This window comes from Artibeus jamaicensis, unplaced genomic scaffold, assembly GCF_021234435.1.
Source record: "Artibeus jamaicensis isolate MK-2021 breed Jamaican fruit bat unplaced genomic scaffold, CSHL_Jam_final contig_775, whole genome shotgun sequence".
Taxonomy (NCBI): Eukaryota; Metazoa; Chordata; class Mammalia; order Chiroptera; family Phyllostomidae; genus Artibeus; species Artibeus jamaicensis.
The window spans coordinates 19,915-29,839 of record NW_026521964.1 but is presented as its reverse complement, the minus strand read 5'-3'; the positions used below and the strand labels follow the sequence as shown (position 1 = coordinate 29,839).

The 9,925-nt window shown below is 42.2% G+C and overlaps 1 protein-coding gene across 1 annotated transcript; it reads right to left on the bottom strand.

The window, feature by feature from the left end:
- Positions 1–8,965: 8,965 nt before the first annotated feature.
- On the bottom strand, positions 8,966–9,925 carry LOC119048688 (olfactory receptor 3A2). Its single transcript, XM_053672562.1, is given in 1 exon segment — positions 8,966–9,925. A coding segment is annotated over 1 exon segment (948 nt). The 5' UTR covers positions 9,914–9,925.

Below are 9,925 nucleotides of genomic sequence, written 5' to 3'. Positions count from 1 at the left end.
TTTCATATATGCTTGGCAAGTGCTGGGTTGCTGGCTTCTCTTCTGATCGGACAGGTTTCTCTTTCTTTTGTACCAGGAACTGGTGCCCACTCCGTCCTACTCCATTGCCCTCTTGAAAGCCCCCTCGAAAATTTTGCCATTTTAATGATGATGTGTCTTGAAGTGGGCCTCTTTGGGTTCCTCTTGATTGGCACTCTCTGTGGTTCCTGGATATGTGTGACTTTTTCTCTCATCAAATTAGGGAAATTTTCCATCATTATTCTTTCAAATAGATTTTCTGTCCCTGTTCTTCTTCTTCTCCTTGTGGTATTCCTATTATTTGGATATTATTACATTTCATATTTTCTAGCATTTCTCTTAATCCCTCTTCATTCTTTCTGAGCTTCTTTTCCTTTTCTTGCTCTTTCTGGGAGTTTTTTTCTACTTTGTCCTCCTAGTCACTAATCCAATCTTCTGCTTCATTGCACCTGCTTTTGATTCCTTCTACTGTGTTCTTCAGTTCAGAAATTTTATTCTTCATTTCCTTTTGGCCTTTGCTAATAGTTTCTATTTCCTTTTTCATGTTGATATATTTTGCAGTGATTTTATTGTAGCTCCTCTGTAGTTTCTGGTAGCTCATTTTGAGCTCTTTGAATTTCCTGATAACCAAAGCTTTGCATTCAATATCTGATAGTTGACTTGCCTCTAATTCATCTAACATTCTTTCTGAGGCCTCCTCCTTTTGTTTCATTTGGGGATTGTTTCTTTGTCTTCCCATTGTTTGTGAGACTCTTCTTGTTAGCCTCAGCTTCTTGAATTGATGTGTTCTGACTCCCTGGGTTTATGGTGTGAACTTCTGTGGTAGAATACCTGTGAAATTCAGTGATGCAGTCTCCTTCTGGTATCTTGGTGTTTTTTGATTCCACGTAATCCTTTGTTTTGTGCGTATTTGATCAGTTGGAGAGGAGGCAAAATGAGTTATGACAGCAGAAGAGTATTTTATGATATTTATAGTCACAGCCAGTAGAGAATAGATAAAAGATCTTTAGGGTATATATAGCGTTAACCGTAATCTTCAATCCAACTTGCCACTTTTACAAAAGGGTGGACAAAAGATAAGCCTCCTGTTGGGGAGGGAAGGCTTGTGCGTTGGATCTAGAAAGCAGTCAGGTTGCAGGCGGTCAGATTTTGTGTAAGGCAAGAGTAAAGAATAGTAAATAGGTGTAATGTGTGAGCAAATAGAGTTCATCACTACAGTAATAGAATTCAGGAACCCGTAATGTGGGCTAAGATCCGTGAGATGTTTTGTGAAGTATTTACAGTTGTATAGAACATCTATTATTTACAATAATATTAGAGCAACAATCATATGACAGAATCTATGTGATCTGTCTGAATAGTGGGTATAGAGGTTTGGGTAGTGTGCTAAAGGAAAACAAGTGGCGTGAAGTATAGAAAATTACCATACAATGTGGAAGAAACTTGTCAAATAATACGATATAACCAGCCAAGGCAAAGAAGCCTATACAGAAAGAGGAGGAATACAAAGATACTATTAAAATATAAAAGAAGTGAGAATGATGAAAAAGTAATACATATATGCAGCAACTTGTAACTTCTCTGCTATAGCAAAGTGAAATTTTTCTCTCTGTCTCTACTGTTGAGATGCCCTCTCTTTGGGTCCCACTCTGGTCTTTTTGCAGTTTCCAGTTGTTTGTGTCTCTTGTGGGTAAAAGAAAACAAAGCAACAAATAAACAAAGAAAAAAAGGCAGGAGAAAGGAGTTAAAAGCGATACGTTTGGGAAGAAAAAAAGGACTAAAACAGGAAAAAAGAAAGGGGAGGAACAAGGTATTTAAAGATAAAACAATAATAAAATTAAAAAAATATGATTACTAAAAAAAAAGTTACAAAAAATCAACAACGACAACAAAAAACCCTTTCCTTGTTGGTTTCATACTGTCCAAACTGGTTTTTCTGGTTGCAGCAGGACTTCTCAGTGGGGTGGGGTGCTGGAGCACTGGCCAGGCTAACGGACTGAAGTGCGGGCACCTGTGCACTCACCAAGCTGCTTGGGTCCCGAGGGATCTGGCAGGGTCCTTCCCAGTCCTGTGGTGGGACTCAAATGCTTCTGCCCCTCCTCTGGATCACTGCCAGGCTGGGTGGGAAGCAAGCCAAGCTGCTGTTGCAGGAGAACACCTCAGTCCACTTTCCCCCCAAAAAAACTTCTCCAGAAAGCCTGTTTCTCAGTCTAGCCCAGTCCCCAGCCAGATTGGTGACGACAATGTGCCTCTCAATTCTCCCAGGCTGGCGACCACGGAGTCCCCAGTTGAACATGGCCCTTTGTCTTTGTAACCCTCTCTGTAAACTCAAGCAGACAGGTCTCTGCCCGGTGTTGCCCAGCCTTGCTTAGATGGAAAGGGAGGGAGCTGATGACCGGTGCTGGTCACCTACCAAGGCCTCTGGGTGCCCGGGATCCTGTGGCAGATGCCTCTGGTGCTGGTCTCAGACCGATGCCCCTGGATCTTGACTGCAGCGGCAGCACCAGGGCAACCAGGCCAGGGGCGCCGCCCCCGCCACCCTTGTCTCTACCTAGGTCCCTGACACCCCACTGACCTGCCGCTGTCTGGTCCTTCAGCATCCGTCACAATCTCTGGTCTCTTAATTCCATAAATGTTGGGGAACCGTTGGTTGATTGTGCTGTTTCTGAATAGATCTGCCAGGATTTTCACCCATGTGTACAGGAGCTGGAATCCGCTCTATCCTACTATGTCGCCATCTTCCCAAGAACCCCTAATTTCTTATAAAACTAAATGTGCAACCCAGCAGTTGCCCTTGTGGGCACTTATTCCAGAGAAATAAAACTATGTTCACTCAGAAACCTGTACACAAGTGCCTATGGAAGCCTTATGTTAAAACTAACAAGCTATCCCTTAAATCCCTTGCTGGAATTAATATGTAGAATTTGTAAGAAACATGTGAAATGAAGACAGGAAGAAAACAGAATGAAAATGTGTAAAGTACATGAAAAGAGAATTTCATAAAGGGAAACCCAGATTCTTAGCCCTTTATGAAGAGATGTTAAATCTCACCTTGCAGTCAGAGAAGTAATGGGGGCTCTTTACACCAATCAGAATGCCAATGGAGTCTGATGATACCCAGTGTTGGTGAGAATATGGAGGAAATGGGAACATCGTGTACTGTGATGAGACTGCTAAGCAGTATAGGCAATCAGAAGGACCATCTGCAAGTACTGAGCAAAATTAAAATTAAACATATGTATATTTGGCCGTGGCTGGTGTGGCTCAGTGTATTGAGCACTGGCCTGCAAACCAAAGGGTTGCTGGTTTGATTCCTAGTTGGAGCACATTCCTGGCTTGCAGGCCAGGTACCCAGTAGGGGGCACGTGAAAGGCAACCACACATTAATATTTCTCTCCCTCTCTTTCTCCCTCCCTTCTCCTCTGTCTTGAAATTGATAAATAAAATATTAATATATATGTATACTTGAATACACACACATATATATAATTTTGCTAAGTACCAATTATATTTCTTTTATGTTCTATATTAGGATACATATTATATATACTAATAGTCCTCTCCAAGTGGTTCAGTTGTTTGAAGCATCATCCACTCCATACACTAAAGTTGTGGGTTTGATCCCTGTAAGGGCATGTACAGGAGGCAATTCATTGATATTCCTTTCTCACATTCATGATTCTCTCTCTCTCTCTGTCTGTGTTTGTCTCTGTCTGTGTCCCTTCCTACCTCTCTTAAATCAATTTAAAAATCTTATCTTTGGGTGAAGATAAAAACATTTTAATTATATATACCTATATATGTATGTACATATGTAAATATTCATTCATCTCTATCTGTCTATCTGTCTTCCTATATGTAGGAGTATCATCTATGTCCTGTTACCTAGAATTCTTTTTCTGGGCATATACCTCACCTAAAATGTCTTACAGTCCATAGAGAAACATGCACAGGCTGGTTATGACAATGTTGTTTGTGTGAAGTTAGGGGTTCATTACCTTGGGAAATTGATAAATAAAAGCTGGCAGATGCATACATTTCTTAAAAGAAGCAGCACTCTCCCTGGAGTCCACAGTTCTCTAGACATGGGCACAAAAGAGCAAGCTAAGACGTGGTCAAGAAAATATTTTCACCATGCTTATCATCCTATTATTATCATTCAAAATCTGAGCGTTCCCCTGAAATTGAGCACTGCCTCATGTGGCAGGCTCCCTTCTCATGTAATCCCATTGAGTAAAAAGGAGTAGATGCTTCCTCCTGTACACCGCCCTTCAGAAAACATACCAAAGAGCATTAAGAATCACCATAGAAGAACCTATAGCATAGGCCTCTCATTCTCAAGCTTGAATTGATCATTTTTTAAATAACATTTGCATGGGGGGGGCATGTGGGAAAAGGCAGGTCTTCTGACTCAAAAGATATCCTCTAAGAGTTTAAGAGCATAAACCCAGCTCTTCAGGTCAGCATTACTGGGTAGAAATGGACCATTGCAAATATTTGCCCAGAGAGACAGGAAAAAAATGCACCTGCTGGAATAAGGGGGTTCCAAAGACTTACATTAGTCTTTTTATGAATATTTTTCCACTGACAAAAACATTCCCTGTGATGTTAATTGTGTTGTATATTAACAGCATAGCTAATAAATTCATGTGACATCATGAAAGATTGCAAAGTTCCCATTTCTCCACATCCTTTCCAACACTTGTTGATTTGTTTATGATGGCCATTCGGACTGGTGTCAATTGGTATCTCATTGTGGTTTTAATTTTCATCTCTCTGATGGCCAGTGATGCGGAGCTTCTTTTCATATGTCTCTGGGCCCTTTGTGTGTCCTCCTTGGAGAAGTGTCTTTTCAAGACTTTTGTCCATTTTTAAATTGGGTTGTTTGTCTTTGTGGTGTGGAGTGGTCTGAATTCTTTATATATTTTGCAGATCATACTCTTGTCCGAGGTATCATTGGCAAATATATTTTCTCAAATATTTGGTCTCTTTTCATTTTAATGCTGTTTTCTATAGCCATAAAGAAGCTTTTTAATTTGATGAGGTGCCATGTGTTTATTCTTTTCTTTATTTCCCTTGCTTTAGGGGACATATCAGTGAAAATATTGCTGTGTGGAATGTCTGAGAGCTTCCTGCTGATGTTTTTCTCTAGGACTTTTATGGTGTCTCTACTTATATTTAAGTCTTTCATCCAACTTGAGTTTATTCTTGTGTGTGGTATAAAATGGTGATTAAGTTTCATTTTTTTGCATGTAGCTGTCCAGATTTCCCAGCACCATTTGTTGAAAAGGCTCTTTTTACTCCATTTTATGCTGCTGCGCTTTGTCAAATATTAATTGACCGTGGAGACTTGGGTTTATTTCTGGGCTCTCTATTCTGTTCCATTGGTCTGTCTCTGTTCTTATGCCAGTACCAAGCTGTTTGGATTACAGTGGCCTTCTAATACAGTTTGATATCAGGTATTGTGATCCCTCCTGTTTTGTTCTGCTTTCTCAAAATTGCTGCAGCTACTCGCGGTCATTTATGGCTCCATATAAATTTCTGAATTGTTTGTTCTATATTTGTAAGACATGTCATGATACTTTAATAGGGGTTGCAGTGAATCTATAAAGTGTTTTGGGTAGTATGGCCATTTTCATGATATTAATGGTTCCAATCCATGAGCATGACACCTGCTTCCATTTGTTTGTGTCTTCCTTAATTTCTTTTAAAAAATATTTATTTTAATTGTTGTCCAAGTACAGTTTTCTGTCTTTTACTCCCATCCCAGCTCACCCCACAGTGCTCCCCACCTCTCTCCCATTTTCACCCCCCTTAGTTTTTGTCCATGTGTTCTTTATACTTGTTCCTGTATATGTATATTTAACTTCTTTTTCTTAGGTAAGTCCCTTTAACATTTCATATAATAAGGGCTTGGTGATGATGAACTCCTTGAATTTGATCTTATCTGAGAAGCACTTTATCTGTCCTTCCATTCTAAATGAAAGTTTTGCTGGATAGAGCAATCTTGGTTGTAGGTCTTTGAATTTCATGACTTGGAATACCTCTTTCCAGCCTGGAAGGTCTCTTTTGAGAAATCTGCTGACAGTCTGATGGGGACTCCTTTGTAGGTGACTGTCCCCTTAGCTCTTGCTGCTTCTAGGATTCTCTCCTTCATTTTAGTTTTGGCTAATGTAATTATGATGTGCCTTGGTGTGTTCCTTCTTGGGTCCAACTTCTTTGGTACTCTCTGAGCTTCCTGGATTTCCTGGAAGTCTATTTCCTTTGCCAGATTGGGGAAATTCTCCTTTATTATTTGTTCAAATAAGTTTTCCACTGGTGGCTGTGCCTTTCCCCATTCTGGTACCCCTAGAATTCGGATGTTGGAGTGTTTAAAGATGTCCTGGAGGTTCCTAAGACTCTCCTCATTTCTTTGAATTCTTGCTTCTTGACTCTTTTCTGTTTGGCCATTATTTGCTTTCTTCTGGTCCACTCCATTGATTTGAGTCCCAGTTTCCTTTTCATTGCTATTGGTTTCCTATGCAATTCCATTCATTTCAATTAGTTTCGCCTTCATATATTTGTCTAATTTGTGGCTATAATCAACCAGTTCTGTGAGGATCCTGATCACCAGTGTTTTAAACTGTGCGTCTGAGAGTTTTGCTATTTCTTCATCACTTAGATTTATAGGCTCTGGGGCTGTGAGATCTTCTTGAGCCATTGTTGGTCTGTTCTGGCCCTTTAAGTGTGAGGAGAGGATCCTTGGACTCCCAGATCACTGGGTTGTGACGCTGTATGTGGGGGCGTGGCCAGAGGGGGGAAATGGCATCCCTCTCCGCTGTTTCGCCCCGCTAGGTGAGGAGCAGAGCTTTAGGTGGTTTACCAGGGCTGGGCCACTCAGAGTCGCTGGGTTATGAGTCTGTATGTGGAGGTGGGGTCAGAGGGGAGAAATGGCGGTGCCCTCCATTGCCGCTTGCCTTGGGGACCCGCTGCGTCCCGGTGCAATTGTCCACTCCCTTGCTGGTCTATCTGCGCACAAATGCGCGACCACAGTCAAATCTCGGCCCTGCTCCCTCGCTGTTTCCCAGTGGTCGCTGGGTCTCTTACTAGGTCCAACCCTGCACCTGGATTCCACACGCCTGAGTCCATCTGACCGAGTTTTCCTGTGCAACCCTGCTCCACCAGCTGCTGGTTTTGCCCCTTACCAGTCAGGCTGAAGAATTTGTTGTTAAGAGACTTCTGAAAAGTTCAATTTTCTGTGTTCTGGCTGTGTTTTCTGTTGCTAATATTTAGTTGTCTCTAAACTTGGTTGTGTGAGAAGTCACAGCTTATCCACCTATGCCTCCATCTTGGCGGAAGTCCAAAAAAAACTTGGTACAAATTTTGTTCTCGTCTCCCATCCCTGTTCATCCTCCTTTGTTCTACATCAACCTTCCTTAGTCATCTCATTGGATACTCCTAATTCTCCCATTCTCTCTCATCTCCCATTTTCTCATGTCTTTTCCCCAAATGCTATCTTTGTTTCCCACCCTTTTGCTCACTGTGCTGTTCCATTTCTCCCTATATTCTCGCATCTCATCTTCATTGCTCTATTCCCAATCCTGCCCTACTGTCTACCCTCATGTCCTTTTCCCCCATCTTCATTTCAGCTCATTCTTACAGTTTCTTGGCTCCAACAAGAGATCACAGAGAAGCCAAGCTCCAGGTATAGCCATGGGGCAGTTTTATGAGTGATACAGTAGAGGGACATCAGAGCAGAACTGCCAGGACAGGTTAGTAGCCTTCCAGAGGAGGCTGGAGAAAAGACACAAATCGGGAATGGATGATTGAAGGCTGGAGAAACTCAAGAAGAGAGAATCCTCTGCGTGGGAGCTGCACTGACGTATAACTAAGTAAATTCAGAAAGAGGCATTACTCCCTGAGACTACATTTATGGATACTTTCTGAACTAAGAGGTTTGGGGGAGAAATGAAGAACTTTGGAGGAGAAGGTTACAATGGCCATCCTACAGTGCAAATTCTAAGGACCTGATTGGAGTAATAATGCTTACTCTTTCGAAAACTATTGTATATGTGAGAATGGTGAGTTACTTAATAAAGGAGAAAGAATGTGGCAGAGGATGGAGAAGCAATGTGTCTCTTTAGACCTGCAGATATACCATGTATGTACTGATGTAGCTTTTATGTAATGGGTTATTTCCCTTTCTAGATCTTACCTATCCCCTAAACATCTTATGGGATTTTTTTGCATTAATAAAGAGAAGAAACTGATTTCCCTAGAGGTGAAAGGTGAACCATAGAATAGAATAATCCTTGGCACTGGTTTAAAATATCTTTCTGCACCCTGATCTAAGAAGGAATCTCCCATTTCCCATGAGAAGAAAACTTCATAGTGCTATTTGTGGTTCTTTAGGCTGTGACCAAGCAAAATAGTCCTTCCTTGTAAACTACTGTTGCCCAGAGCTACAAGGCTTCCAAAGCTTCAATGCTACCTAAAAAGTGAGCATAGCCAGAAAAAAGGTAGCAACTTGCCAGGGTTGGGGGGCCTTGCTGGGCAGACCCTAACCTCATTTCCCCTTATCTTACCTGTTCTTCTTAATAGCACATATCACTATAAGATGTATCAAATGTGATGTGTGTTTATGCCATTTATTTTGTCACCCTTCATTAAAATGTGAGTTGCACAAGTGCAGAGATTGTTCACCAGTTCCCCAGAAGAGTGTTTCACTTCAATTCAAGAGAAACAATTCAATAAACATAGAAACAATTCAATAAACATTTGCTGTCCAAGTAAATGAATAGATTATGTAGGGATCCTTTGCAGGACAGATACGTCACACAAAATTTTCCAACATCAGAATGTATAAATGAACGGTTTGTAATAATTTCTCCAGGTTACTGTTTTCATGGCAAATTTTCCTCAACTCAGAAAAAGCAGGAAAGGAGAGGCACTATCAGCCTATCACTGCTCAGGTCAGTGACCACTTCCCCATGAGCACCCTCCATAGGGCACCCTGCACATCAGGGTTTCTAAGGCTATAGACAAGTGGGTTCAGCATGGGGTTGATAACTGTGTTGAAAACCCCAACCCCTTTATCCTTGTCTGAAGACTCCTCTGAACCCAAACGCATGTAGTTGAAGATACCAGTTCCATAGAAGAGACAAACCACAGTGAGGTGGGAGCCACATGTGGAGAAGGCTTTCTTCCTGCCCTCCACTGAGCGGATTCATAAAACAGCAGCTGCCACATGGATGTAGGAGGTGATGATGAGAACCAGAGGGGCACCTGCCATTAGAATACACATGACAAAGAGCAACAGCTCATTGAATTGGATGCTGGAGCAGGACAGTTGGAAGAGCTGTGGGAGGTCACAGTAGAAGTGATTGATGACATTGGGACCACAGAAGTTGAGGGTAGTAAGGGCAATAGTGTGGGTCAGTGCATTGCTGATGCCACAGGCCCAGGACACAGCCACCAATGTCGACTGGACTGTCTGGCTCATGCGGGTGCTGTAGGTGAGGGGCCGGCAGATGGCCAGGAATCGGTCATAGGCCATGGCTGTCAACAGGAAGCAGTCCATCCCAGCCAGAAGGTGGAAGAAGAAGAGTTGAGAGAGGCAGGCATTATAGGAAATTATACGCCTATGGGACAAGAGACGACCCAACATAGCAGGAACAGTGACAGTGATACACCCAACATCCAGCACTGACAAGTTCCCCAGGAAAAAGTACATGGGGGTGTGGAGTTTGGGCTCCACCAAGATGGCAGCCAGGATGCTCAGGTTGCCCCCAACTGAAACCAGGTAGGCAAAGAGGAAGATCACAAAGACAAAAGGCCACAGCTCTGGTGTCTCCACTAAGCCCAGTAGAATGAACTCAGTAACAGTAGTTCCATTTGCCCCCAATTCTGGCTCCATGAGAACCTGTAA